Consider the following 27,587-nt stretch of genomic DNA (forward strand, 5'->3'; position numbering starts at 1 on the left):
AAGACACCAGGATTTATTGAAGATACATGTGTGTTAGAATGGCAAATTGGATCTTCACAAAACCTCTGATGGCTTTTTTATACATGAATTTGAACCAGAGAGCACGCAATTAAGTATCCTTCAAAACAGAAAATCACCTCAATACCGGTTGTTTAAGCACCTTTTAGTATCCTGCCTTTCTTCTTCACCAGAACAACTGCATCACAGGCAAATAATATTGAAAATAATATAGCCATTAAAATTCCAACGCTAAAAAAGAACCTTTTAGCAATGTATCGGTAATGTACCATCTTCCTCCTCTTCTTCTTGTCAAGATAAGCGACGAGCTCTGCTTGTTGAACAAGTGATTCCTCGAGAGCCTGAATAAACAAGAGTAATAGATACAAATGAGAATTCTAATTTACAGTCCCAGTTTTTACTAGTTTTGTTTTCATCACCATGCAATATTCATTTCCATGTGAAACTACCTTCTTAGTTGCCATAAGCTCCTGCTCCAGGCCATCAACACGGTTTAAAGCAGCACTTAGCATTTCCTCCTTTTCAGGTGGCATGGAAACGGGCTTAGCACTCAGAACACCAACTTTATCTTCCAATTCAGCCATGCGTTTCAAAACAGTCATGTAATCTGCCCTAGAGATGGCAGGTGACTGGTGCTCCGGGCTCTTAAACGCCGTGTCATCACAATAGACTGGACTTGAGTAGATGGTGGCATCAGTCATCTTCCTGGGAACATTGCGTGTCACTCTAATCATGGTGACAATGCCCGTAACCAAAGCCATGACACCAGTAAAAAGTGGCGAGCTGATTGCTTGGGGAGCCTTGCAAGTATCATACTGAGTATAGCAATCTGCTTTTGCAAATCATAGAAACTTGGAAAATGTCATTTGGATTTATAAGGGAAAAACAGATAGAGCTTGTAAGGCAAATTATTCGACATTTAGCATGCAGCTCGATGCCTTGATTCTCAGTTTACACGAGCCAAATTTCTCATATCGTACGTCGCCACTTTAACTCCATATCATGATTTCTTACGAAGGGCATAAAATCTTTGTTTTTGGTTGAAGAATACCCTTTCATTTCCTTCATCATTTTAAAAAATAATGGTCACCTCGACATCATCCTTTCCTCTCAAAATAACATAAGTTTACTTTTGTAGCGAAGTAAAATATTTCTCATAACTCCCCCAATTATTAGAATGTCATATTCAGTAAGCACAGAGTACACATACTGCAGAGGATCCATGGTTTGTTGAGTAATCAAACTTGATTAAGAGACATGATGGTCAGCCAACGACAGAATTATTCTTTAATTTCTTGAAAATTCGAGAAACAGACAAAAATCTAAATGTAGTCAGTAACAGTTCCAGATTTCTCTATTTTTCCAGTGGGCTTGCGGATTAATTCGACAGTAAGTTCTCAGAAAGAAATAGGAAAACTACAAGTCATGAGAATCGTTCTTCTAATTTCGCACTCTCCTTAGGCTCAATTAGAATTCAGTCAGAAAACACCAGATTATATTTACGTAATTATATTAGTAAGTGAATATACCTTTTGAAAGAGCAAACATGCCATTGTCCACCTTTTTCCAACTCATATCCATAGATTTATCAACTACAAGGTCATAGTCCTCAAACTTGTAAGCCTGCAAGTTGAATTTTCCGATAAAAGAAAACGTGGAAAGGAAAAGGCATTAGACCTGTCACTCACTTGGCAAAGAGAAATAAAGAACAACTGGTAGATCAGAAAACAAAAATCTCTTTACTAAACAAAAAGGTATTTTGTGGAGCCTATATAGGGTAGCATAAATTCAGACCCTTTTTAGGCTAAAAGATTTACAGGAATTTTGTTAGACTGACCTTTTCAGGAACAGGAGAAGATTGTGGATGCTCTGGAGCTGACTCCACCTTAGAAGAGTCAAGTCTCTGTCAATCAAATGGCAAGTAAGAGTATGGTTTTGATATGAACTCTGAAAACTCAAGCCATTAAGAAAGGAAACAGCTCAGAGAAAAGAAATAATTTGGCTCCCTATACATGCCAAAAGAGGCATAACCAAAAGGGGAATGGAATATTAGACCTTCGAGCAGCTTAGGTCATCCTCACAGATTGTTTTTTCATCAGGATATTGAGTTCCGCATTTCTTTGCACATTTGTGATCTCCATTTTGAACCATCTGCAAGTCACTGAGTCAATTAAGAATACTAACTCAACAATAAACTAAATGAGATGATCGTTTCAACTGTAGTAAAGAGAAAAAGTCACAAAAAGAATAGAGTATAACCTTCAGAATCTCTGGGTCATTCCAAGGGCCTTTATCAGAACGCACACAGCCTCCTTTGTCGGCACATGTGCAAGTACCTCCAAGAAACTCTGGCAACTCACTGATACAAAAGCCATTCATTGTGATTGAAAGGGAGAAAAGGAAAATTAAAAAAAAAAGCTAGGAAAAAGAGTAAATGCATTTGTGAAGACTAGAAGCCGAGATGAGAAAGATGGTTGCATAAGCAACCTATTATAAACTTACCTGGCATCAATTATCTCAAGCAACTTGCCCTGATACTTATTCCCAAGAACCTGGTGAATTATATCTTTCATTAATCAAATAATTTCCCACATCAAACTGCAATTCAGAATAGAAATGTTGTGCACTTACATGGATCTTTGCTGTTGTCTTAGGGTCAAGGAAAGATTTAACGGTATTCCACAACATCCTGAATCCAGAACCGGCATTGATGATGAACATGCGGTTCAAGGTCTGTCGAGAAGCCAACAATTTACACCACATCACAGTTATTATGTCATTTGCACAGAAAATGTTTTGCTTGTTTTAAGACAAACACACTGGTTAGTACCTCGGGATAATTGTCGCCATCAATCTTCTGAAGGCGAGTAATGAGATCCCTAGCAGCTTTGGTGAAACTTTTGAGGCCCTGTGGGTATTAGTTCTGGGAGTGAACAAATATTTCCTAGGTAATCATACAATGGTCTGTAAAATACGGGAAGGGAAAGGAACACGTATTTGAAGATCACCCTAACACTTGTCTAGAACCCAACTACCCCTTCCACAAAATGTTCTGAACTTCATACGAAAGATTAATGAAAAATAAAATCTTAATCATATTACTACACAGATGATAGAAATTACTTGGAATACCCATATCAGTCATTATTGTTCAGACATACCACTCCTTGCACATCCAAGATGGTTGTACTCTGATCAATGTGCCTCTTTGCTGCTAGTGAACAAGCTGGAAACTTGACATCAAAAGTTCGCTCAAACTCCCGTACATGGTATTTGACATAGCGGTCCATGTTTGTGACTTGCATTAGCTTGGCAGGATCTGCTTTGCCTAATGACTCAATGTACACAGGTCTTCCTTCTTTATCAACTCCATGATGCCCTTGGGGATAATATTCCAAGACTTCATTGAGTTCCTGGAATTCAAACTCCTGGAAAATAGGAAAATACAGAGAAAAACTCAATGAGACTCGGTCAATGCTCTGTGTGGTGGATAATGGGCTAAATGAAGATAATAAATGATCTTTTAAAGAACCATTTCTATGATCAATACCTCCAGGACTGTGTCAGCACCAAATTTCTTCCTCCACTGAAGCATATCAGACCACATTTGCTTTGTTTTCTCGATATCAAATTTCCTGGCCTTCAAGAATCTACATTATTGGAGGATAAGTCTAAAGATTAATCAAATTCAAGTGTACTTGCATATTATCTACTGATCCTAATAAAAAAAAAAATTATGTATTTGATGGTTGAGGATAAAATCTGAAATTAACAATCAGATCGTTGAACATGGAGCCAGCAAAAGAATAACCTGAGCATCATATGATAATCATCATGCTTTGATGGGAGCAATTCCTCCAATATCAGCACTTGACGGAAAGCAACGACAGCCTTTAGTTCCTCAGCATCGTGCACATCCTCAATTTCAACAGACATGACTTTGCTACTTCGGCGACTCTTTCTTGTCAAAGAATGCCTGAATTTGTTGGAGGCACTGATTGCTTTCTTTTTTATTGACTCAATTCTATTCTTCTTCTCATCCCCAGAATGTTCCATTTCTGGCACTGCAAATACATAGCAACCACAACTAACAAGACGCATCAGAATATCAAAGCATGAAATTGTCCTCCTCTCGTAGCAAGCAAAATATCCAGTTTAGCTGTATAGCACAAAAAATGATATTTAAAGTCACAACATAAGGAAATTTGTTAAATCAGTTAATACATGACAACAATGTACAAGAACAGCACTCGTTAAATTAAAAAAAAAAAAAAAAAATCCTGATCCATAGATCGATGACAGCCATTTCTTCTTCACCAGAGTAGCATTAATATTGCCAATATTCACAGTACAAGAATCGATACACACACATGTATATGTACTATTTATGTATGAATGAGCAATGCTAATTTCACAGAAAGTTCTTCTCGGAATCACTTTCTGAAAAATTCCATGCATTGAATGAGTGGATATCATAAGTGAAAGGCTGAAATTTGTTGGAAAGTAATTTCAATATGAATAGTAGACAAAAACACATTGAAATGTAAGATTTGAATGAGGTAGCTAACCTGGGTTGGGAGTCAAAGGTGCACAAACTGCTGCTGCCATTGGTGTGAGGAATGTGCTTTTACATTAAAAAAAACGATGCCGCAACCAAACAAAAGCCTTAGCCTAATGCCTGCATTTCACCATCATAACCAACTTATAACATAAAACAAGAAAGAACAAAAAACAAGATCAAAAACACAAAACAAACAATATCCTTCCTTTCAACAAAATGAAAATTGAAGATTGGAAGAGAGGGGTACCTCCGCAAAGGGTGAGTGAAATTGCGAGAAAGGGCTACAGATAGAAAGAAAGAAATAATAATTCGGGGAGATTTTGGCGGGGAGAGAGACAGCGAGGAGCACACCACGCGGGAAGAGTAGAAAAATACTATATTGGCATTTGTTGTTTAATGTTAATTTTTAATGACAAATGCTGATCTTCTTCTTCTTGTTGCTGTTGATATGTTTTTCTTGACCATTTCTTATAAGCCATAGATAGCGAGCGGGTCTGCTTTTTTTTGTTTTCGCTAGCTGTTCTTTGCCAAGACAGGAAGAGATTTTTAGGGGGAGAGAGTGGAATTCCACCACTTCGTTTCCATAACAGAAAATTGAATATTACGCCCAAACAGCACTCTTAACCGTCACATTTCCTTAAAAAAAATCCAAAAAATATCAGTACTTCCTCTGGACAGACAGCTTCAGGAAATGACACTTGTTTCTTGCTACGTTGCAATAAGCAAACTACACTCAAGCTGGCTTTTTTATTACAACTGGGGTAACTTCAATGCATCATTTCCCCCTTCAAAATCTATTTGCATCACAACATTTGATGACATTACCAGAGAAGTCAAAATAGAGTTAGAGAAGCAGTGACGCAAAAATCTTTCAGACAGATTGATTTGAGCTAACCCATCTTACAATTAGTGCTAAGAATCCTTTTGACACTCGTCGTCGTCGTCATCCATGCTTTTACATTTCAGTGATGATTTGAGAATCCTCGGAATACAGCACTGCTGACTGCTGCTTCACTGGGCTATTAACTGTGATACCATCCGTACCCAGAGAGGAGCAGTTGTTATGCTCATCATTTGGTTAGCCACTTGTCAGCTGAGCTGTCGTACACGTCAGTAACAATATGCCCATAACCTTGTAGATCGATTGGATAATCTTATTCGTGCAATATATAATAATAAATTGATTTCATTGTGATCGTGAATCTATTGGTCAATCCATGGAATTTTTTTATTAATATATTACTTGTTATTCGTTACTTCTTTCTAATAAAAATAAACTATAATTAGAAATATATTAAGTGTAGAATCCTTATCTTGATAAAAAATATAAAAAAAAATATTAAATGAGAAAGGGTAATACCAAAAAAAATCTACAAGCTCTAGTAAAAACAAAAAGAAAAAAAAGAAACGCATAAAAAAAGTTGTAAGAAGAAAACTATAAATTGTAATAAACAAAAAAAGCGATGAATTATAAAAACTACTGAACATTGTTTCCAATTAATTCGATGAATTATTTATAATATTATAGAGAGTAATGAAACTGTTATCCCTAATTTATTGATGATTTTTTTTTATCAATATATTACTTGTTATTTGCTCCTTCTTTCCAACAAGAATAAATTACAATTAAAAATTTCATCCAAAAAATAAAAATAAATAATAGCTTCATAAATCAATTAGAGTGTAAAGCTCTTAACATGGTTTAAGAAGGTGAAAGGTTAATACTAAAAAAAAATCTACAAATTAGGTGAAAACAAAAGAAAAAACAATAAAAAAAATAAAGGCCCAAAAGGAAAGTTCTAAAAAAAACACTATAAATTACAATAAACAAAAGCGATAAATTATAGAAAAATCATAAAGAAATTGTATATGTTGTACTAATCATTGTTAATTTCCAACTAATAAATAAACTATTTATAATATTATAAAGAATTAATGCAGTTTCTCTCACACACACATGTATATCATATATAAATCCTATACAAATTATCTATGATAATTAAAAATTATAATCTTAAATCCCAATACAATTCATACTTCTTATTTATGCATATACTAGCAGTTATACATGTTATAATTCTAATTATATTGCAAGATTCATTAGCATAAAATGCTAAAAATTCTTGTTTTAAATGCGCTTGATCATTGTTCAATAGCTCAAATCATCAATCTCTTTAATGGCTTATTTTAATATTTTCATTGTCAAATTATTTCAACTTTCAATACTGATTTAGAAAGTGAATAACTTTCATTCCTTAGTCAAACAACATGTGGTTATTTATTTTTTAACATAAACAAACGTATAACACTTATTTAAAATTAATGATGCAAGAAAGTATCATTATCTCACTTAACTTTATAATGAAACTATTAATTTAATATGTCTTATAGACAATCAGTTGATTACACGTGATTATTATATTCATTAAATGCATATTTATTATTAATAAAGACTTGATTTATCTTTAACATTTATATAATATTAAATTAATAAATTTAGAATAAAGATAAAATTCATGGAACAAAAATGTTTTGCAAATAAGATTATAAAGTTTTTATAATTATGAAATTTCTATTACATCAAAAGCATTATTTCTAAAATGTTATTGGTCAATGTTCTCTAAAATATTGATATTCATTTGAGTCGTAAAAACTAATACATATTATGTTATTTTCTTTATGAAAAAAAACAATTATTCTTCATAAGTTGAGATATAAGGAATACATAAACTAATATGTGGGTGATTGTCATAAGACATGTACATTGAACTGACCCGCATGAGAATTTTATATGGAAAGATCATTCTATGTTTATCAAAAAAGCTCACATGACAGTTGTGTAAGCAATCCTTAGACTTGAGATCACTAAGTCATCTTATATAGATAATTTTATGATTTTTTATTCATGTTACATATTATCTTAATCGAGGTAACAAAATAACAAACATTGGGTGTAATACGAACTACATGAAGATACTTGAGTAATCAAGAGAGGATTCATCACCCTATGTGAATTAGGAAAAAAATATTTCATTTGTTTCAAATAATATTGATTGAGAAATCGTTGATTAAAGATAGAATGAAATTTGAAAAGAGTTTTAAATCTTATTCAAACAATCTATGATTATTATGTAGAGAATAAACATGATTTAATATGACAAACATACTATATACTTTAATGTTAAATTCAAAATATTATTGATGAAAGGATATTAATTACATTAAGAAACTAATTCACTGAAATGTTAAATTAAACCAGTAATAAATTAAATTATTTAATTTATTTAATTCTATTGAATTAGAATTATATTTCATATTTCATATTTGGGCTAACATATTAGAAACTTAATGGGCATATATATTAAAAATCATAAGTCAAAAATAAATTGGAATGATTTAATTAAGTATACTAATATATGTAAACCACCTTTGGTCCCTGAATTAATTATTAGTTTACACAATTAGTTTGTTTTTGAAGTTTATTAAAATAACCAACTAGTCCTAAAGTTTATTTGTTTACACTTTTGGTCTTTAAATGTTGAGAGGTGAGAGTTCAAAAGCTATAGGAAAAAAAAAGAGACAAAGAGGATGATTAAGCACATTTTGATTGGAAAAAAAAAGAAGACCAATTTTAATATCAATGAGTTATCTTAGAGAAAAGGTTTCATAAATATGAGCTAGATTATCTATATCATCCAAAAAAAAAAAAAGGAGTAGATCAAGGCCGGGAAATATTTTTTATTCAATTTAATTTTGAGTTTTTCAAGTGATTTATGAGAGTTTTGAATTAAAATGGATTCAATAGAGTCCTTAACATGTTTTTTAAATGTTTTAAATTAAAACAAGTTAAAAATAAGTTTTTAAAGAGCAAAAAAATCATACATCAACTTTTTGAGTACCAAAGGTGGTTGAAATTTGGTCGAAGATGATTTTTCATTTGATCATTTTAAAAAAAAACTAGCCTGTGCATGCCTAACCTTTTACAGGTTAATGTGACATTTTACTTTTTATTTTGGAAACGTGCCTAGCCTTTTTAAAACAAGCTTTATTTTGTTTTTGTTTTTTTTTTTTTGATTTTATAGTAAAATGATATTTAAATAAATTTATTAAAAAATACTATTATATAACTATACAATCATGCAATATTTTTCATTAGCATTACAGCTTTTTATGATAATTTTAACAATAAGTTTTTATTAATTATATATTAATCTAATATGCATATTTAAAAAAAAAATTGCTTAATGATATTAGTAAAAATAAAATATCTATTTTTATTATTTTTATCATAAATTTTATACAATTTCTCATATTTGTGATTCCTATATTTACTCATAAAGAATATGTAGAAATGATAAATTCATGATTTTTTTAATTTTTTTATTAAAATTTCATTCACAATTATAATAATTTTTATTTAAAAAACAATGCTTCTAATAAAAAATGATTTCATAAAAAAAAATATGTGAATAAAAATTGAGTTTTTTATTAAAAATAAATATACCTTTTCCTTGTTAATTCAAGTTATTATAATATTTATGGATATTTATCTTAATTATCATTATTTTTTACTCAACGAATCATGTTGTTCTTAAAAACAAAAACATTATTATCAAAGCAAAACAAATGATAATAATAAAGAAAAAACTATGCATGTTGCATGGTAAAATAATGTTTTTACTCTCCATTATATTAACCCAAAATGTGATGTTTGGGAGCAAAATGGTATTTTCACAATTTTTAACTGGTTTAACCAAAATTGAATAGGGATAGAACAATATTTTCATATTTATTTGCACAATAAAATAATTTATTTACCCTTTAAATAAAAAAAAAATAAACTGACATACATGAGCATTTTAGTCTTTTTGATCTTTTTCAAAATAGTTAAATTACTTAAATACACTTAAAGGAAAATTTTTTAAAGTTGAGGTTTAGCAGCTTTTCAGTTTGTTATTTTTATTTAGCATAATAAAATGACTATATTGCTTTTGAAAGTTTTTTTTAAAAAAAAAATTAAAAATCACGTACTAGGGCAAATTCTTATTTTCCTTATGGTTTTTCAATTACAACCAATTTAAATGACTAAAAATTCAATATATTAACAAATACAAAATATTAATAATAATAATAAAAAAAACTTGCACTAGTGAGTAGATGTCCAACACACCCTTCAAGTAGAAAGTGTAACTTAGTACTAGGGCAAAAAAATCCAATTGTCATTACTTCCAAAGCATCCTGGTGGAGGCACCACAACTGATGGGGTGGCACATGTGATGAGATTCATTACAGTTCGGATAGTTTTTTCCCTCCATCCATTTTCTCTCTCTTGACCTCGGGAATGCTATTATAGTTAAAATTTAATTATGTCATTTAGTTTGTATTTATTTTAATTTAGATTTTTCATTTTTTAATTGTTATTTGTATAGATTTTAATGTTTTTGAAGTTTATTTATTTTTCAATTTCATCCTTGAGCATTTATGTTATTTAATTTTTTTTAATTCAATTTGATCTTTGTTCTTTTGATTTTTTTTTTATCATTTTCTTGATTATTTTTTTCTTTAATTTTGTCTCTCCACATTTTATTTCATTTATATTTTATCTAATTTTGATCCTTATCCTTTTGATTTTTTGTTCTTTTATCCTCTTTTTTTAATTTGATTTATTTTTCAATTTAGTCCCTATTTATTTTCTTTCATTTAATTTTATACCAGATTTGTTCCTAATTGTTTTGATTGCTATTTATTTTTTTTTTTTTTAATTTTTTTATGATTTTACTTTGTAAACTTTTTGTGTTTACTTTTTACAAGGTAATCTCGATCTCATGACTTAAGTCATTAGTATTGAATATTAACTCAATTTAAGTTCAGTTTTTTTTTAATATTTTTTTTTCATTGATGTCTTTCCACATTGAATTATTAAGATTTGAGTTTTGTGGTTTGTATATTATATATATATATACGAGAGAGAGAGAGAGAGAGATATTATAATCTCGTAATGGAGAAGAGTACACATGCAGCTGAAATTGCAATAATATTACAGCAACTCGGAGAGATAGCACAGCAGAGGAGAAATGGGAGAAAATACATGATTGTACTTGGAGCCTAAAGCACAGTCCTGCAATCCCCAAAACCCAAGAAGACATTAGCAACCGTAGCAAGAAGCTGCTGCAAGATTGAAATTCTACCACAAGAAGAAATTCTCAGAAGCTCGAGAGTGCCAAGACAAGGAAAATCTCCTCAGCCCAATCAATGAAGCGGCTGTGACACAACAAACAACGACAGTCCCTACAGCAAAAGTAGATACAGTCTGGGAGACGATTGCAGGAGTCAATAACTGAAAATCTGAAAGTGCAGTGCAAACATCACAGCAGTGCTCTCATTGATAGCAAATCCTTCACAGGTAAGTAACAAAAGCAAAATAGGAAGATTCAAAAACCGAAACCGAAGGGCAGAACTCAGTGGGTGACTGTTCAGTTGGGTTTTAATGGGCATAAAGTTACATACAATCCAAGAATAATCAGATTTTCAACAGAAACCACAAGTAAATATTTCCTATTCATATGTAAGAACAGTCTGAGAGCATTCATGAGGAGTTTTAAAAGAGAGGACAGGAAAGAAATGGTAATTTTTAAGGCATATACATCAAATACAACCAGGAAATCAATGTGCTGACAGACCTGGGCAGCAAGAAAGGTTCTATCCACGAAGAAACAAATGGAAACACACAATGGCTAGTGTGGCTATATTTTACTAGATAAAGAATTACAAGGAAAAATCAAGAACAATCAATCTTACATGGATAAAACATATAGTGATAGTGTGATACATGGTACTGTTACAACTTGCATTGGTTTTACAATATTACCTCCGGTGTTCACCCTTTGTCCAAACTCCCCCTCTAAACCCAACATCTTCAATGGGGAAAGACACCAAATTTGGACACCAACTTGCATTTAAAATTTTCAGAGATGGCATCACTTGTTGCACCATTTGCCACTCCATTTCTAAATCTGAGAGAGTCTCCAACATCAATCCCTCAATTTTCCATCCACTATTATTCTCTCCAAAAAAGGCTGCATGCATCATAGCAAGATTTCCAGAGGATATCCAGAGATATCTTAACATATGAAGTGATATGGGATTGAGCCAGGCAGGACTTAGCTTCCCCGGATAAAATTGGAGACAGAGCTCATGGAGCTCTGGTGGAGGGTAGAGTTTATCAAGCTTATCTACAAGACCACTACCATGGCTATCAAAGCAGCTTATTGTTAGGAATTGAAGTTGTTGAAGGTTTACCAAAGCACTGACCTCACTATCTCCAATCTCATCATCCCAAACTAGGTGTAGACCAAGTTTCCTAAGTCGACTCAAATTTCTCAGCTCTGCAATCCGACATCCTTCTAACTGGCTTGCTCTGGCAGGTCTAAATCCCAAAAGAACTTCAAGATTTGAAAGCCTTCCTAAGCCTTTAGGTAAGTATTCAAGTGAGCCACAGTGACTAACATCTAAGACCCTGAGTTTCTTGAATTTTGTGAGATAAGGAGGCAATACTTTCAGATTTTGACTATAACTCACGTTCAAAATCTCAAGGTTTTTAAGGTTCTCAAGTGAAGGTGGGAGTTGAGTCAAAGGATGGGTGTTGCTTAAGCTAAGGTATGTCAAGTGCTGAAGGAAACCAATATGAGATAATAGACTTGTGAGAGACATTTCGAAAATTGATTTGCAAAGATCTAAGACTCTCAAGTATTTGCACTCACTGAACTTGTTTGCAATGCTTGATGATATCTTGTTCACTTCACCAGTCTTGGTCGTGGACAACAATGCTCGTAACTTGTGATTGGCAGCAAGTTGCTTTGGATCCATTTTGGTGTCAATTCCAAAATGGCGGCAGCCTCTACCATTATCTTTAAAGAATGCATCATTTTCAGCCATTTTGATAACCAATTCACGAACCATATCATGAATCTTGCAGGTGTGGATAGTTCCATTGTAAGTCTTTTCAACAACTTCTACCAAACATCGATTTGTTAACCCTGAGAAACAATCTTCCCCAGCTTCAGTTGATGGTCTTCCACTTCTTAGCGGTACAAATCCCTCTCCAATCCACCAATGTACCAATTGCTCTTTTGTCACAACACAATCCTCTGGATATAGAGAGAAACTCAAGAAGCAAGACTTCAGGTATGGAGGGAGCTCATCATAACTCAATTGAAGTGAGGGCATTACTGTGTCATCATTTTCTCCTAATTCATCTCGAAAGTTGTCTGCAATTCGTTTCCACTCATGATAATGTGATTTATAGAGCAACATTCCTCCAATTGCTTTGATTGCTAAGGGAAGACCATTACATTTTTGCACAATCTCCTTACCAATCTTTTCTAGCTCAGGTTTTGTGCACTCACCTCCACTTGCTGCAAATGCTATCTTACTAAATAGCAACCAGCTATTATTGTCGTTGAGGATATTGGGCTGATGCATCCTGGCTTCACTCACTTCCATCTTTCTTAAGACTTCCACGAATCTTGTAGTGATGATAACACTACTTCCATTATCCTTGGGCAACCCTTCAGAGATTCTGCTCCACCAATTGCCAGCTAAACTCCATACATCATCCATCACAATCAAGTACCTCTTTCCTAAAAGGTACAGGTTTATTTTCCTCAACAACTCACCTCGATCATCTCCTACACTTGCATCTCCCAAGGTTCTCAGCATACTTCTCATTATTTGTTCTTCATCAAATGATTGAGAAACAGATATCCACATTCTTCTCTCAAACCTGTCCTCTATTTCTCTATCATTGAAGACCATTTGAGCAATTGTGGTCTTACCTAATCCACCCATACCAACAATGCCAATTTTTAGTATGCCCACATCTGCATTATAAAGCCAATCTTTAATCTTTTTCGTGTCATCCTCCAGCCCAACCACTTGGGTGTGGTCATAGACAGGAGAGCTCCATCTAGGCATTTGGTCATTGCATGCATCTATTCTCCCCATATCATTAGTAATTGAAGGACCAAGATAAGACATGATGCTTTGCTTAATGCCTGTGATTTTTTCATTGATTTTCCCCAGCCGCCTTCCAGTTTGATATTGAAAATGAAGATTTGGAGGATAGATACATGCTAAACAGCCATTTGAAAATTGATTATCCTCCCTTGATTGAAGTTGGCAGTCTGCTAGTATATCTTCAGATTCATAAATAAGCTCACGCAATTTGGTCATGATCCCATGCAGAGTTTGATTCTTCCTCTTCTGTTTATCTGCATCTTTGAGGAAGCATTGCATTAATTGCAGCTCATCCTGCAATTTCTCAAACTGGTCGCGGAATTCATTTACTACACGTCCTTCTTCTACAAGAGTGTTCAGTAGCCTTTCCAGAAACACAGTGACCACAGCATCCACCATGTCTTCTCCTTTTAAACAGACAAGAGAAAAATCTTTAATCAAAATCAATTTTAGGCCAAAAGAAGAAAAAACCTGTAATCTCTATCAATGCCAGGGATAAAACAGGACTTCTACTTGAACTATATAGTAATTGATGCATTCACTAAGAACATAGGAAATGATAACTGTCTCGTAAACAATTAAGTACTGCCTTCAATTTTAGAGCTTCTGCATAAACCATAATGATTCTTAACAGAAAAGAGCGCTCACAAGTATAGAGATAGGAGGAGTTGACTTCTCAAGAACTGATTTTTGTATAACAATATGAGCTCAAATGCAAATTAGTTATGTTGAATTGAGCCATTCATATCAAGTGCAGATAATTTTTAGGACAGTTACTTTACCAAACGATCAGCCATAAGATGGTACTAATCAGCATCACATTATAATAGCAACCCTACATCAACACGTAGAAACAGAAGTAACAATGCTAACATTTTGGCTACAAACCCACCTTTTCCATCCTAGGAACTCACATATTCAAACTAGAAACAAGAAAGAAAAGTGCACTGCAACCATCTACAGCAAGCAAGAAAGCAGACACGGACCAAACTGGGAACAAGTTAACTTCTCAATGAAAGAAAAATAACAATAAAGGACAAATATTTTGAATCAGGAAATCTGACACTAACAGTCGACATTTTTCACCGTTAAAAATCTTTCCTACACAAATAATTACAGATGATGTTGCTGAAACAGATTACTTGCCCAGCTGCAAAAAGACATAGAATCAAATTGACAGGGAAAGAGTCCATTATTTGAACAAGTTGAAGGAGACAAGATTTAAAATTACAAGAGATAGGACTTACAATAGGAAGCAGTAACAACTGTCTTGTAGAAATCTGAAAATCCAGAGCTAAACGAGTAGAGAAGGCAAAGAGGCAAAAAACCAACAGCCCTAAAGCATCCTCTTATAAAGTGATTCTTAAGACAAGGGTACTGAAGTAATATATGAAGTCAACGCCAATGTGAAAGGCCTTCTGGGTCAACTTAACAAGTAAAAGCAAAGTTTTGTTCCATGCAAAATTGCCTCGAACTCTCTTGCTACTCCATCAACAATTTCCATGACCACCAAATTCTAGCCACTTGGTGGGTCCTATTTCCACGCGGTTAAGCAATAACACTTGAGTTTCCATTTCCTTCCAAGTCAGTTTCAAGCTTTCAGGCATTGTTGCTACTGGAGAAATCCCCCTACTTCTAAAGGTAGAGAGCATTGCATCTTGTGACAAGTAAAACCAGAAAGAATTGGGCATCAGAAAGATAGGTAAGGCCTCCTCATTATAAATTTATATACAAATCATGTTAGGCTTTGGCATTGATTCCACTTGGAGTGAAATTATGGAGAATGAAGACCCAAACCATGGATTCAATTTCAACTGCTATGGATCCAATCCACTTGGAGTGACATAGCCGATTCCTAAACTGTTTTTTTTTTTTTTTTTTTTTTCCCTGGCGCAACCATCTCATGCCTTTATTTCATGTGCTTTTATTTCACGTTCCAATTAATTTTCATTTGAACTTACTTATGTGCTATTTGGTCAGTGGATCTATTAGTTTTTTGATGCCTTCCTTTTTGACGTGCCAAAGGGGAGAAAAATGTGGTGCTTGCATGCATAATATTTAATATTTTTAGCGATGTCATGGGATTAATAATTTATGATGCTATATATTTTAAACATGTATAATGGTAGATATTGCTTGTGATACGGCAACATAACATTAATTATTATCTTTATCTCTGTTTCTTTTGTGTGAGTGACAGCCACTTTAGCTATTTTTTCTATAAACACCAATCTTTCACTTCATGTTAAATAACACCTAAGCCCATATTTTTACAGCATTATGCTTACAAATTCTCCTTTCATTATTTCTCATAATCTTCTTAAAGCTTTAAACTTTATTTGCATTAAATCACTATTTCATAAAATTAACTTTTCACCTTAAACTTTAACTAGCGTTAGCAGTTTTTTTTTTTTTTTTATCGTTAATATATTTCTAAATTCATTTTATAAATATCATCTTTTCATTCTTTAGTTAATAAATTTCATGATATTAAAAAACACATTCATAAGATCAGTACATCCTTCATTGGCATTTAAGATTAACTTGTAATCCTGCTTACAACATAGGATACTCTAGCTAGTTTATTATTATAATACATTGAACTCTAATTTGCATTCGATAATGTGTTTGGTGAAGTTTGTAAAAGTATAAAGAATGAAAAATATATATATCCTCACATTAGAAAGAAACACTATTTTCTAAGTGTTTATAAGTATTTTTTTTATTGTATAGTAAATTAAGTGAAAGCCCTGATAGATGAGCTCTCCTAATGAACTTTCTAATGTTATTATATTGATATTTGTAATATTAAAAGATGAAACTTGACACTTAGGTAATTGGAACTTAATTTGTTAGTGAAATTAATTTTTTTTTTTGTAATTAATTTTAATACTTATGACTGTTTGTATAAAACTAAATAGCAACTATTCATTTTAACTTAAAATATAATTGTTTCATTCGGTATAATATTAACAAACATAATATATATATAATATATATATATATATATATATATATTCTTTTCTTTGTCTTCTCTTCTTATTTTTTTAAGCGGTTTAGAGAACTTAATTTATATCAAGAAAGTGTTGTTTTTATGTGAAATAAATAAATACTTTAAAGATATTCTTTTAATTCTCTAAATTAATTTTTTATTTATTTTCATTTTAAACAGTTTATTTACATAATGTGCCAACAATTCTACCATGGTCCTCTAGAACGAGATGATCCAATTAATGAAGTCATTGTACGAGTCCTTAATTCTTGGCAATTTCATGAAAGGGCATGTACTATTTATTTCATTTATACTGCATTCTAATTTGATACTTAGTTATTTTTTTTTATTTTTCATTGGCATCTTGTTCTACTTTATTTTCTTAAGAAATATCTAAAAAATACCAGATATGTTTCAGTTATGTCCTTTCATCTAGGGGATGGAAATTAATGGTATCCAAATCCGATAGATAACTATTTGATCCGAATAAAATGAGGAGGTCTTTAAGGTGAAAAGGCTATTTTTTGTTAGTATTTGGATAATATTAAAAAAAAAAACTATTCACAATTATAATTAGATTTTTGTGTATATTCAAAACACACCATTATATTTATATAGTATAAGTAATGGTACAATTGTAATTACATATAAAGCCCAAATTTTTCCTGGTGTTGCGAAAATTTATTTGCTTGTATTATGAATGTATGTCTATAAAATATTTAGTTTCATTATTTTTTAACTATTTAGTTATTGTTAATGATATTAATTATATGTTAATAATGTTTTTGTCCATATATGTTATTAAAATTATTTATTCTATCATATGTTAATAATGTTTTTTGTCCACATATGCTTATATGCCTAGATAAAAATATTATAGAAGAATCCATGTAGATGCCTGATATAATTCACCTATCCTAGAAAATAAAAGCATTTTATGAATAATTTTTTCTAAAAATAATGCTAAAAAAATTCCTTTTTATGATAAAATGTAATTTTTTGTAAGATTGGGCCGTATGCAAAAAAAATTTCTTTTAAGATAACGTTTGGCAAAAACTCATTTCCTCCTAAAACCAAAATTATTACAATAGGCTTAGGGAGTGTTTGTCAAACACACCCGTAAACCAAAGAAAACCTTTAGTAAAAATATTGTCAGTCAAACAGGATCTTAACTTTTGACCCAACCAGGTTGACTCAAAAGTTTTATTCCGACCATAAACCGAATCAAAGCTCACTAGTTTGACCTGCAAAACAAACAAAACCTAAACTAGAATCCAAAATAAAATCAAACTTTAAAAACACATAAAAACTCAAAAAAATTTTTATTTTGTCAAAATAAATTAATAAGACCCAGAAAAATAAAGAACATTCAATATGAACCCAACAATGTAGATTTCAAATCAAACCATATATGGACAAACCAATGACAGAAACATGTTGGAACTCATGCAATGATCAATAATTTAGCATTCATGCACTTCAATTATCACTCAAAAACCATGATTTTGTCAAAATAGATTTTGGTTCAAAACCAAAACTCTATAATTAAAACCTACTGAAAACATGTTATTGATACAAATAAAACCTAGATTATTGACTAATAAAGTCGCTTGAAGGATTTTGTATAAAGAATTGGACCAAAACAAGTTCAAATCATAGGGCTAAAACAATGTTTTTTTTCCAAAAACACTGCCTTAAAACCTAAAAAATGCTCAAATATAGAACCAAGCCATTGTCAAATCCCAAAACTGACATTTTAGGCCTCTAAAATATGTTTCTTTTAGTTTCAACAAACCATATTATCATAACCAAGCATATTTGAATCAAAAAAAAAACCAACAAACCATATCAAATCATCCAAATTATGCAAGATATTCAAATCTAAAAAATTTTCAACTTAAAATAGCCTACATGTTCATACAATATGGATTCAAAATTATTTTTTATATGCTCATTTTGGTCATGAATAGGCCTAACAAATCTAGGATAAACATTATTTTTTCAAAATGCATTGCTAAAGTTAAATTAAAACAATATTGTTATATTATATATATATATAAACAACTCAAATAGAAGACTTTTATCACATCTAAAACATAAAAAAAAACTCCAAAAAAATAATCAAATTATCATAATTAAAAAAAAAAAAAAAAAGAAGCAACCATAACACTACTTGCCAAACATTTTAAATCTCATCTCCATGCTTGTAAACATAAATACAGACCAAATGATAATAAATAAAAAAAACACTGAAGCAGTCACATGGACTCCATTTTTAGGCTAGAAAGTATACTTTTAAGCCCCTAGAGTAGCTACTACCTTTTTTTCTTTCCATGTAAGGTATTAATTCAACAAGCTTGCTGCCCTTTTAAAGCTAAAGAAATCATTTTGCTAGGCTCTTAAACCTTCACACTTAAAGTTTCTTTATCAACCTTTTCTCCATTTTCTTCCCCTCTCTCCTCTGATTTTCTAAAGGGTATTTATAGGGTTTTGCTAAGGTTTATGATGAGTTCAAACATAGATTGATGAAAGCTTAGCTCTTTGATTAACATGAGAGGGTTCTAGAGTACATTTTACAGTTTTGAGCTTTGTACATATGCTGGTTTTTCAATAATGGTTTTGCAACAAATTTAGTTTTTGGAGGTTTTGGTGGTTTTTCCAAACATGAAGACCAAAGAGCTTGTTTCTAACTTTTTGATCTTGATATAAATGTGGTCACCCCTTGATAAGAACCCAATAAGAAAGTTTGAAATGTAAACACACGAAAAAATGTAGTGGTCTTGTAAAATGAGTATCACAACCATCGATGATTGAGCTAACTACTTTTGAGGCTTCGTTAGAGTAACTCTGAAGTTAACATTGTTGAAGATCATCTGATCTTGGTAAAGGGAGTGCACATCTTTTGTTTGGATCCAACCTTACTTAATTTAGAGGTTTGTAGTTTCATGTTCATTAATCTGAAACTGCCAACCCGATCAGTCTAGAATCTGAAAATTCAATGATGGTTGATTAGAAACAAGATGTTGTTATGTTCATTGAAAAAAATAAAATGTAAATGTTTGTTGGTAATAGTTGATCTTTGCAAATGGGGTGTTTTTCAGTTAAATGGTGGTAGTTACAGCTCTAGAGATGATCGAAAATATCACTTTCATTCGCTTGAAAGTGCTACTTAATTTAACTCATTATTTGATCAATTTCAACCCCTACAATCACGTGTTTTTTTTAGTTCATTTCTTGGTTTTGGATTTCTTCAATCAAGTTTCTAATTGTCCATCAAACTTCAATATTTATGCAATTAAGCTCCTAATTTGACCAAATTAACTCTTTAAAACTGCAAATCGACCTTTAGACTTTAATTTCTTCCAATTAAAGCCTAAATTGACTTTAAATATCATTTTGTATTGCAATTAAGTCCTCAATAAAATTAATTAAGCCTTTCAAAATTCTCATTGAGTCATTCCCTATCCAAATTTATATTTATTTACCCTAAATAAAAATATTTTCACTAAATAGGCCATTTCTCAATCAAAATTGGATTGCTAATTTTGGCCAATCATATACATTTCGGTTCTTCAACATTTCTACTTGTTATTTTGGTCTTTCACCATTAACTTGGACAATCTTCTACACTTTCTTCATGTATATCCCTCTTGTTTTTTTTAGATTTGTTTTTTATTTTTTATTTTCTTGATTTTTTTATGGGGGTCAAAAATAAATAACAACAATATAAATCTTAGTATAAGAATGTATTTTAATCCAGGCTTACAAACTCAAAGTTAGAGTAGGAAGAACAATTAATGAAAACAAAGAAAAGGAGAAGAGAGCAAATGGTTTCTCTTTTCTATTTAAAAATAAAAGCCCTCACTCTCTATATACAAGGAGACTAAAGATTGAGACAAGGAATTAATACAAATTAATTATAATTACACTTAACTTTTTTCAATTTTTTAAAAAAGTTAAAGGTAATTATGCAGAACCCAAGCATGTGTTAACATAAAGCTTCAATTGTCTAGTTCCTCTTTATTCTAGAAACTTTGGTGTCCTATGGCCATAATTTTTACCTTTCAAAGCATCATTATATAAATTAATAAAACAAGCTTATAATCTTTCAATTTTGGTATCTGATTTTTAGTTTAGGTTTGGGAATTTCATCAAACAATGATTTTTTCAAGATGAATTTTTTTATTCATGCATCATGCATGTTATAGAATTTATGTTAAAGAATATTTTTCAATAAAATATGACATAAGTACATCATAACATATTTAATTTGATCTTCAGTATACCTCATGTCATTACCAATTTTTTTCAACACATCAAACCTCGAGCAATTGGCCATGGCTGCAATTAAGCTTGATTTCCCGGTTCCTGGAGGGCCCACATACAATAGATTTCCACGCTTCCAAGTGTTACCAACTCTAGCATAAAATCAATCTTCATTAAACTAGTAATTACTATTTAAGAATGAGTTTTATTGAGAATAGACTAGCAATACATATAGTCGACATAAAAAATGCTACAGGATAGTATTTTTAATATTTTCAAATAAACTCCTGTTGTGCAGGGCAATCTAGTAGTAACATATTTAGAAAGCATTTGATAGTGTTATAGTTTTTATTTTTAGTTCAACTATAAAGTAAAAAATATTTAGTTAGCCAAATAATTTCTAATTTTTATATTAATCTCATTTCAAAACTTGGTTTTTATAAAAGCTAAAATAGTATATTTTTTATTTATAAAAATCTGTTTTTCATTTATTTTACATGTAAAAATTCATTTTATATTAATTTTAACTGGATACGTATTTTTTTAAACCAACTTTTTAAGAAACACAACTCTTTTTTTTTTTCAACTTAATTTCTTAAAACAACAGCAACAAAAGCTTCTACATTAACAAACAATCACTAGGTTAAAAACAGCCCTTTTAGTTACTGCAATCAAACTTTGAAACATGATTACCATTTGTACTAATAATTTTTTAGGCTACAAAGCAATAAAAGTTTCTGATACAGTTTCGGAGTGGGAATTTCCTGCTGCCTGAAACATTCATCAACCTAGCCGATAGCATCTTCTCTTGTAATAACAGATTAGGAACATCTTTTCTTGTTGGTCTTCCTTCCGCTATTAATTCTAACAGATACTCTACGCTTGTTCCCAACTTTCTGCCTTTTTGCTTCTTGAATCCCAACCTTTTTAGCACCTTCATCGAAAAGTTCATCGCCTTCCAGTTTCTTCCTCTTCAGTAGTTTCACAACCCCTTCAAGTGCAATATTTGAATCTTCACTCTTCATTAGCTCCTCTGCCACTTGTGCAGGGGTGACCTCTGTAGTTTTCATCAGGTCCTCGATTTCTCCAAAGAGTATATGATAACCATTAATGCCCAGGTAATTGGAGGCCAGCACTCTAAACCCATGAGTCGTGCAGTAGGACATGTGAATGTGCATGTCCATGCGTCCCGGACGCAACAGAGCAGGGTCTAGCCTATCTCTATGGTTGGTGGTAAATATGATGATTCTTTCATCCCCGCAACTAGACCATAATCCATCTATGAAGTTAAGTAAGCCGGACAGTGTCAACTGCATAAAACAGTACAGATAATTAGGTTAGGATGGAACCACTAACGTTATCAGCAGAGAGATGGTTTACTCCACCAATATTAATCGACGATTCTCCAAGTTAATTTGATCGATTGCTCATGTCAATGTAGCATCGATAGTGCTAGTCTCTGAATCTTTCTGTTTTAGTTTAGAGCAAGGTCTGCTCCAGAGTAATGATATGGGTGCATGCTGGACTTGGAAAGCTTTCTCACTTTGTCATTACATGGTAATCTTTTGAAAGCCTTAGTTTGCCTACTTTTTAAATCTCTCTCGCTTTGGAAAGAAATGGAGTTTCATGGATAAATACTGTCGAACAAAATAATATTGTCTTTTAAATAAAAGAATTCATGGTGCTAAGAGAAACGCATGCGTATACAAGACTGATCAAGACTTGTGCCAGCATCGTAGTGACACGTGAGAGAGGAGAGAATCTTAAGCCAATGCAGACTCGATTGCGTACTTGGCTAAACAATTATAACATGCCAATACATCTTTTCCTACATGTTTTGCCATGATGGCCATCTAAAATGCTTTTCAGTGGGTGCATGTTTTGGACGTATAATGCAATAATGCAGGGAGTACTGGCCAGAAAAGGTAAAATATATGTAGGGCGATCGAGTTCTTGGGAAATACAGAGGCCTTTCTATGTCAGCCAAAAGTCATCAAAATGACTTTACCCATCCACTGATAATAAAAAGAGAGTTTCGCACATGAGAAAAAAGTGGATCTACCAGGATTTTTGATAGCGATGGTTCTAGTAAAAGAGATGAGGGCCTGAGGGCGACGATGCGAATACATTTCATTTAGCACATAATATAATCTGTCCCTGTCATCATTTGGACACGCCAAGTTTTTCCACCGTAAGAAAAATACGAGTCGAATTCTTCGGAAGTAAGAATTCTAACATCTGTTTTGTAGTGTGGGAGCTGATGGTGGAACGATGATCAACTGGTCTTTGGGGAGGTGGTAGTAGGGCCTGTAATGTTTGGGCAGTGGTGGGCTCGGGGAAAAATGAGCAAAACAATTAACTTACTGGTCGGTAAAAAGAAGAAGAAACAAACAATGAACAATATGCCTAGCTACCTATCAGTCGTCGAAAATCAAGTAAAAAAACAAATAAAATCTAACAGCAGCATTTGTTACCTGCACATCGTGCTGTTTTCGACCATCTCCATCTTTAGAAACCTGTCTTCGATCAGGCAAGTCCAGACTACAATCAATATCTTCAATCACAAGTATCGATCGATTCCCAGTTGCCAGGAACAATCTTCTCAGGTCAGAATCCCGCATTATATTTGCAAGCTGCAAATCATACACATCAAACTTTAAGTGATTAGCCATGGCAGCAACCAAGCTTGATTTGCCAGTCCCTGGTGGCCCATATAGTAAGTACCCACGTTTCCAAGCCCTCCCTACTCTCTTATAAAAATCCTTCCTCTTAACAAATCTATTCAAATCCTCTATAACAATACTTTTCAGGTCTGGCTCCATAGCCAAAGTCTCGAACGTTGCTGGATGTTCAAGATTTATGGACTCCCATTTGATTCCTCCATAGCCTTGAGAACTGTTAAGAGTGTGCATCTTCAAGACTCTTACTTCTTCTTTTATGGATTTTGCCTTTTCAAGAATATAAGGGATGTAAGACCCCAGTATTGTCTCCTTATGATCCCTGTGGAAGCTTAGCTCGAACCATCGTTTCTCAACATTCCTTGGTTGAAAGGGATTGTGGGAGTCGTTCTTTTCAGCTTCTGCAAATACTAATCTCCACTGAAGCTCAACCCCTTCATAATTATCAACGATTTTCTCACCCTTTTCAAGCTTGATCGTCAAATTCTTCTCCGATGGGGTTTTGCTAATTTTGAGCCTTTTTGTGTTGGGACTAACCTTAGTGCACAAGTAAGTCTCGGATGCATCATAGACTTGGTTTCGAGCAATTCCTGTGGATTCGTCAATGACTAAGGTAAGAATAGGAGATTGAGGCTTAAAGAAGTAACGAAGAGTTGATAAAAGGTAGCTTCTGATATGGTGGGGTATGAGATGGCTTAGTTGATTGGCGATGGATTGAGCCATAATTATTGAACCAGCCATGGAGGCATAGGCAGCCAAGAATGATGATGAAGAAGGAAATTCTTTGCCGGAAAACATGATCGCAAACTTGGATTTGGGAACGAGGATAGATCACTTGAAGCTAAAGGAGAGATATATCCTCGGAAAAGACACCCTTTTACAGGCTCAAGATGGGATAAAAGCGGTGCGAGTGGAAATTACCTTGTACAATTAAAAAATCTCGAAAAACATCATGTAGCTTCACTATTTATTATTATTATTTTTCCAATTCAACCCCTTCTCTTTTTATTTTCTTTTTTCTTTTTATTTTATTTTATTTTTATCATAGGATTTTTTTTTTACAATCATTCAAGTTGGTTATATCAACTAAATTATGGAACTTCAAATATAGTAAAGCTTCTCTCTCTTTCTTTTTTTTTAATTCAACTTTTTTTTTTAAATTTCATCCACATAATTTTTTTTTAACAATCATCCAGCTTACTTTTAAATAAACTAAGTTGACTAGATCATGTTAGGATAAATCTCATATGATTTAATTTTAAATTCGAGTTAGATAAGGAGTTGTGTTGAAAAATTTATTTTTTGTGTCAATTTCATTGTTTTTTTATCAATTCTATCCCTAGATTTTTTATCAATTAAAAAACAAATAAAAAATGACCCGAATTAACCCAGGTTAACTGATTAAACTAGCAACTTTGGTCATGAAACCGCGATAACCCAATAGAAAACAAATTGAAACAAATCATGAAGTTTAATTCTCAATCAACCCAATGTTAAAAGATAAAATTAAAAAAAAAAACTGATTAAGAAAATGACACAAAAAACGACTTAAGTGAAATCGGGTTAACTTGTCAAACTTGTGACCTAAGTTATGAGACAATGATAATCTTATAAAAAGTAAGTTAAAATAAATCATAAAATCTAATTCCCAATAAGCCTAATGTTGAATAATAATAAAAAAAAAAAAAAAACTAGAGTCAACTGAGTTAACCTGTCAAACTCGCAGTTCATGTCATGAAATTGACATGACTTAATGTTGAAGAATGTAATTAAAATTAAAAAATCTATTAAAAACTGACAAAAATAACTGCAGTCACCTCGAGTTAACTGACCAAACTTGTCAAACCCACGATCCAAGTCATGAAACAAGAATAACCTCATAAAAATAAAATTAAAAAAACTAAGTTTAATTCCTAATAAATCTACTATTGAAAAATAAAATTGAAATTGAAAAAAAAAAACTATTACAATAAATAATATTTCAAAAGTAGAATTACAATAAAATCCTATACTTTTTTAGTTTTTTAGTTTTTTTTTGTTAGGTATTAGTTAATGTCCAAGGATAAAAAAAACACCCCTAGAAATGGCAAGATTTGCTTTGAATAGCCTACTGATGAACAAATAAAGTGGGGCAGGTCATATTGGTTTAGTGATCACTCTTGCCATCACCTAGGGAGTAGGGTCCATCACATTAAATATGAACCCTATCATGATGCATGATCATTCTACTCATCTAGTAAGACAGCTCCCAAAATTATTTGTCGCTATAAAAAACCATATGAATTATATTTTGTTTTTGTCATTAATTTTCCGAGAAGACCACTTTTTTTCAGAGTGCGGTACGGAGTCTTTGTTCCTAAACTTCATAAACAAGTAAATTAAAGCTTCCAAATTTCTTGCTAATAAAATGGAGGTCTGCTAACTTTTTTTTTATTTTTTTTTCTACGCTTATTGAATCCAACGGTAGAAATTAGTCTATGGCAAGAATAATTATCGTAAGAAGTTTACCTCATCAATCTTGCATGATTATTGATGCACCTTTTCCCCAAAAGAGGGTTGCGTTTCAAGCTTTGTGTTTGGACTTTTTGCCGGGGGTTGGTGAAAAAGGAAGTTCAAGATTCCATGCTGCGCTCTATTATGAGCTAGTACGTGTTCAGTACTCAATTTAGATGCTGAATGGAAGGTTAAAAACAATAATAATTTTTTTTTTTTAATTTTGTATATTTATTTTAAAAGGATTGCCAAATAAAATAAAATGTTATTTTATTATTCTTGTTCTTACATATCTTATAAAAATACTAAAATAATATTCATCTTTTTTTTTTTTCACTTGTTATTTTTCCTTTGATTTTTTTTTTAATATATGACTCTTGTTTTGTTTTTTTATAAAATTATTATAGTTTCAAGTTTCGTGAGTTTATTTATGTTGACTAAAATTATTTTTTTAATTTAAATTTTTAATACTAGGTTAATTGAAAATCATCCAGTTTATTTTTAAACTTGTTAAGTCAACTGAGTCATATTAGATTATTAAAATAGTTCTATATCAAATATAATAAAATATAATTTACTCTTTTAAAATGCTTTTTACCATTAAAGCATATATTGAGAAAAAAAACTATATTTACACAATAAAAAATATGTTACCAATTGAACAGAATCTCCTATTGGAGATACTCTTACACAGCTCAGAAGGAAACTTCAATTATTTTGTTTAGATACCTTCACATTTCTTTCAATACTGGCATTGTCCATCTGCTGTGGCAGCGAAGACCAATCATACACATGTCCAGACAAATATATTGAAGAGCTCCTTTTTAAGGTCTTTTATTACCATTGCCTCAGTTAAAGTCTTCCATTAGCATGAGACCACAGAGAAGATATATTGAATGCCTTTGAAAAGGAGCCGTGGTTCGCGCTGCCTGTCGGCCGAGAAAGGAATCATCCTCGTCACCCTCGGCAAAGGGTCATTCATGGTCAAGCACCTACATATTATATTATTCGTTGTGAAATTGGGATTTGATTATAAATTTGGACAATAAAAGGTTTCCTTTTGGTTTATCCTTTCTGGAGACGAAGTCCTCGTTCTACTCCTTGTAATATCAACCAAAAGTCTTTTTCTTTGTTTACCTGGGAGAGAGGATGAGCATCAGCATCCCTGCTCGATAAATTTCAGAGGAGGTGCCAAGCATCGTGAAATTTATTAATTTCAATATATATATATATATAAACTAAAAAGCGGCATGTGCAGGTAAATCAGCACCACCCACACCCTTCAGGTAGGGGTAGGGAGTGTGATGTTAAAACAACTTTAAATGCCATCTTCTAGGATAAGATTTGATGCATCTCACCACCCCTATCATGGTAGAGAGGTGCATGCTGTCAAAAAACCAGCACTTAAGCTACGATCATATTTTGTTCTTTCTCTCTCTCTTTTCTTTACTCATCTTCGAAAAACATGTTGATCATTACAAAAATAAAATAAATAAATAAAAAGAAAAAAAAAAAGGAGTCGCTTGTTATTTGTTTGTTGAGTTTAATAAGATGCTCATTTTTT

General features: G+C 32.1%; 3 protein-coding genes across 6 annotated transcripts; all 3 read right to left on the bottom strand.

Moving 5' to 3' along the window:
• Positions 1-138: 138 nt before the first annotated feature.
• LOC118030051 (phosphatidylinositol/phosphatidylcholine transfer protein SFH12) lies at positions 139-4,074 on the bottom strand. Its single transcript, XM_073409397.1, has 13 exons — positions 3,830-4,074; positions 3,569-3,668; positions 3,180-3,446; positions 2,849-2,926; positions 2,650-2,751; positions 2,521-2,570; positions 2,237-2,377; positions 2,100-2,169; positions 1,856-1,921; positions 1,548-1,641; positions 468-847; positions 262-359; positions 139-196 (listed from the first exon to the last, which is right to left on the bottom strand). The coding sequence occupies exons 1-13, from the start codon at positions 4,072-4,074 to the stop codon at positions 139-141; spliced, it is 1,749 nt and encodes a 582-aa protein (XP_073265498.1).
• Positions 4,075-10,590: 6,516 nt separating this feature from the next.
• LOC118029999 (disease resistance RPP13-like protein 4) lies at positions 10,591-14,999 on the bottom strand. 4 transcript variants are annotated; one of them, XM_035034014.2, is made up of 3 exons: positions 14,842-14,999; positions 11,448-14,001; positions 10,591-10,889 (listed from the first exon to the last, which is right to left on the bottom strand). In XM_035034014.2, exons 2-3 carry the CDS (start codon positions 13,991-13,993, stop codon positions 10,868-10,870), a joined length of 2,568 nt encoding a protein of 855 aa, XP_034889905.1. In that variant the 5' UTR covers positions 13,994-14,001; positions 14,842-14,999; the 3' UTR covers positions 10,591-10,867. The 4 variants fall into 4 exon arrangements, with proteins under 4 accessions (XP_034889905.1, XP_034889904.1, XP_073265650.1 ...); XM_035034013.2 differs by having other exon boundaries at positions 10,591-10,924; XM_073409549.1 differs by lacking the exon at positions 14,842-14,999 and adding an exon at positions 14,665-14,829 and having other exon boundaries at positions 10,591-10,924.
• Positions 15,000-21,529: 6,530 nt separating this feature from the next.
• Positions 21,530-24,458, bottom strand: LOC118029998 (AAA-ATPase At5g17760). The gene is made up of 2 exons (XM_035034012.2): positions 23,327-24,458; positions 21,530-22,162 (listed from the first exon to the last, which is right to left on the bottom strand). Exons 1-2 carry the CDS (start codon positions 24,326-24,328, stop codon positions 21,674-21,676), a joined length of 1,491 nt encoding a protein of 496 aa, XP_034889903.1. The 5' UTR covers positions 24,329-24,458; the 3' UTR covers positions 21,530-21,673.
• Positions 24,459-27,587: the final 3,129 nt, after the last annotated feature.

The sequence above is a fragment of the Populus alba genome, chromosome 5 (assembly GCF_005239225.2).
Source record: "Populus alba chromosome 5, ASM523922v2, whole genome shotgun sequence".
In the NCBI taxonomy this organism is placed as follows: domain Eukaryota; kingdom Viridiplantae; phylum Streptophyta; class Magnoliopsida; order Malpighiales; family Salicaceae; genus Populus; species Populus alba.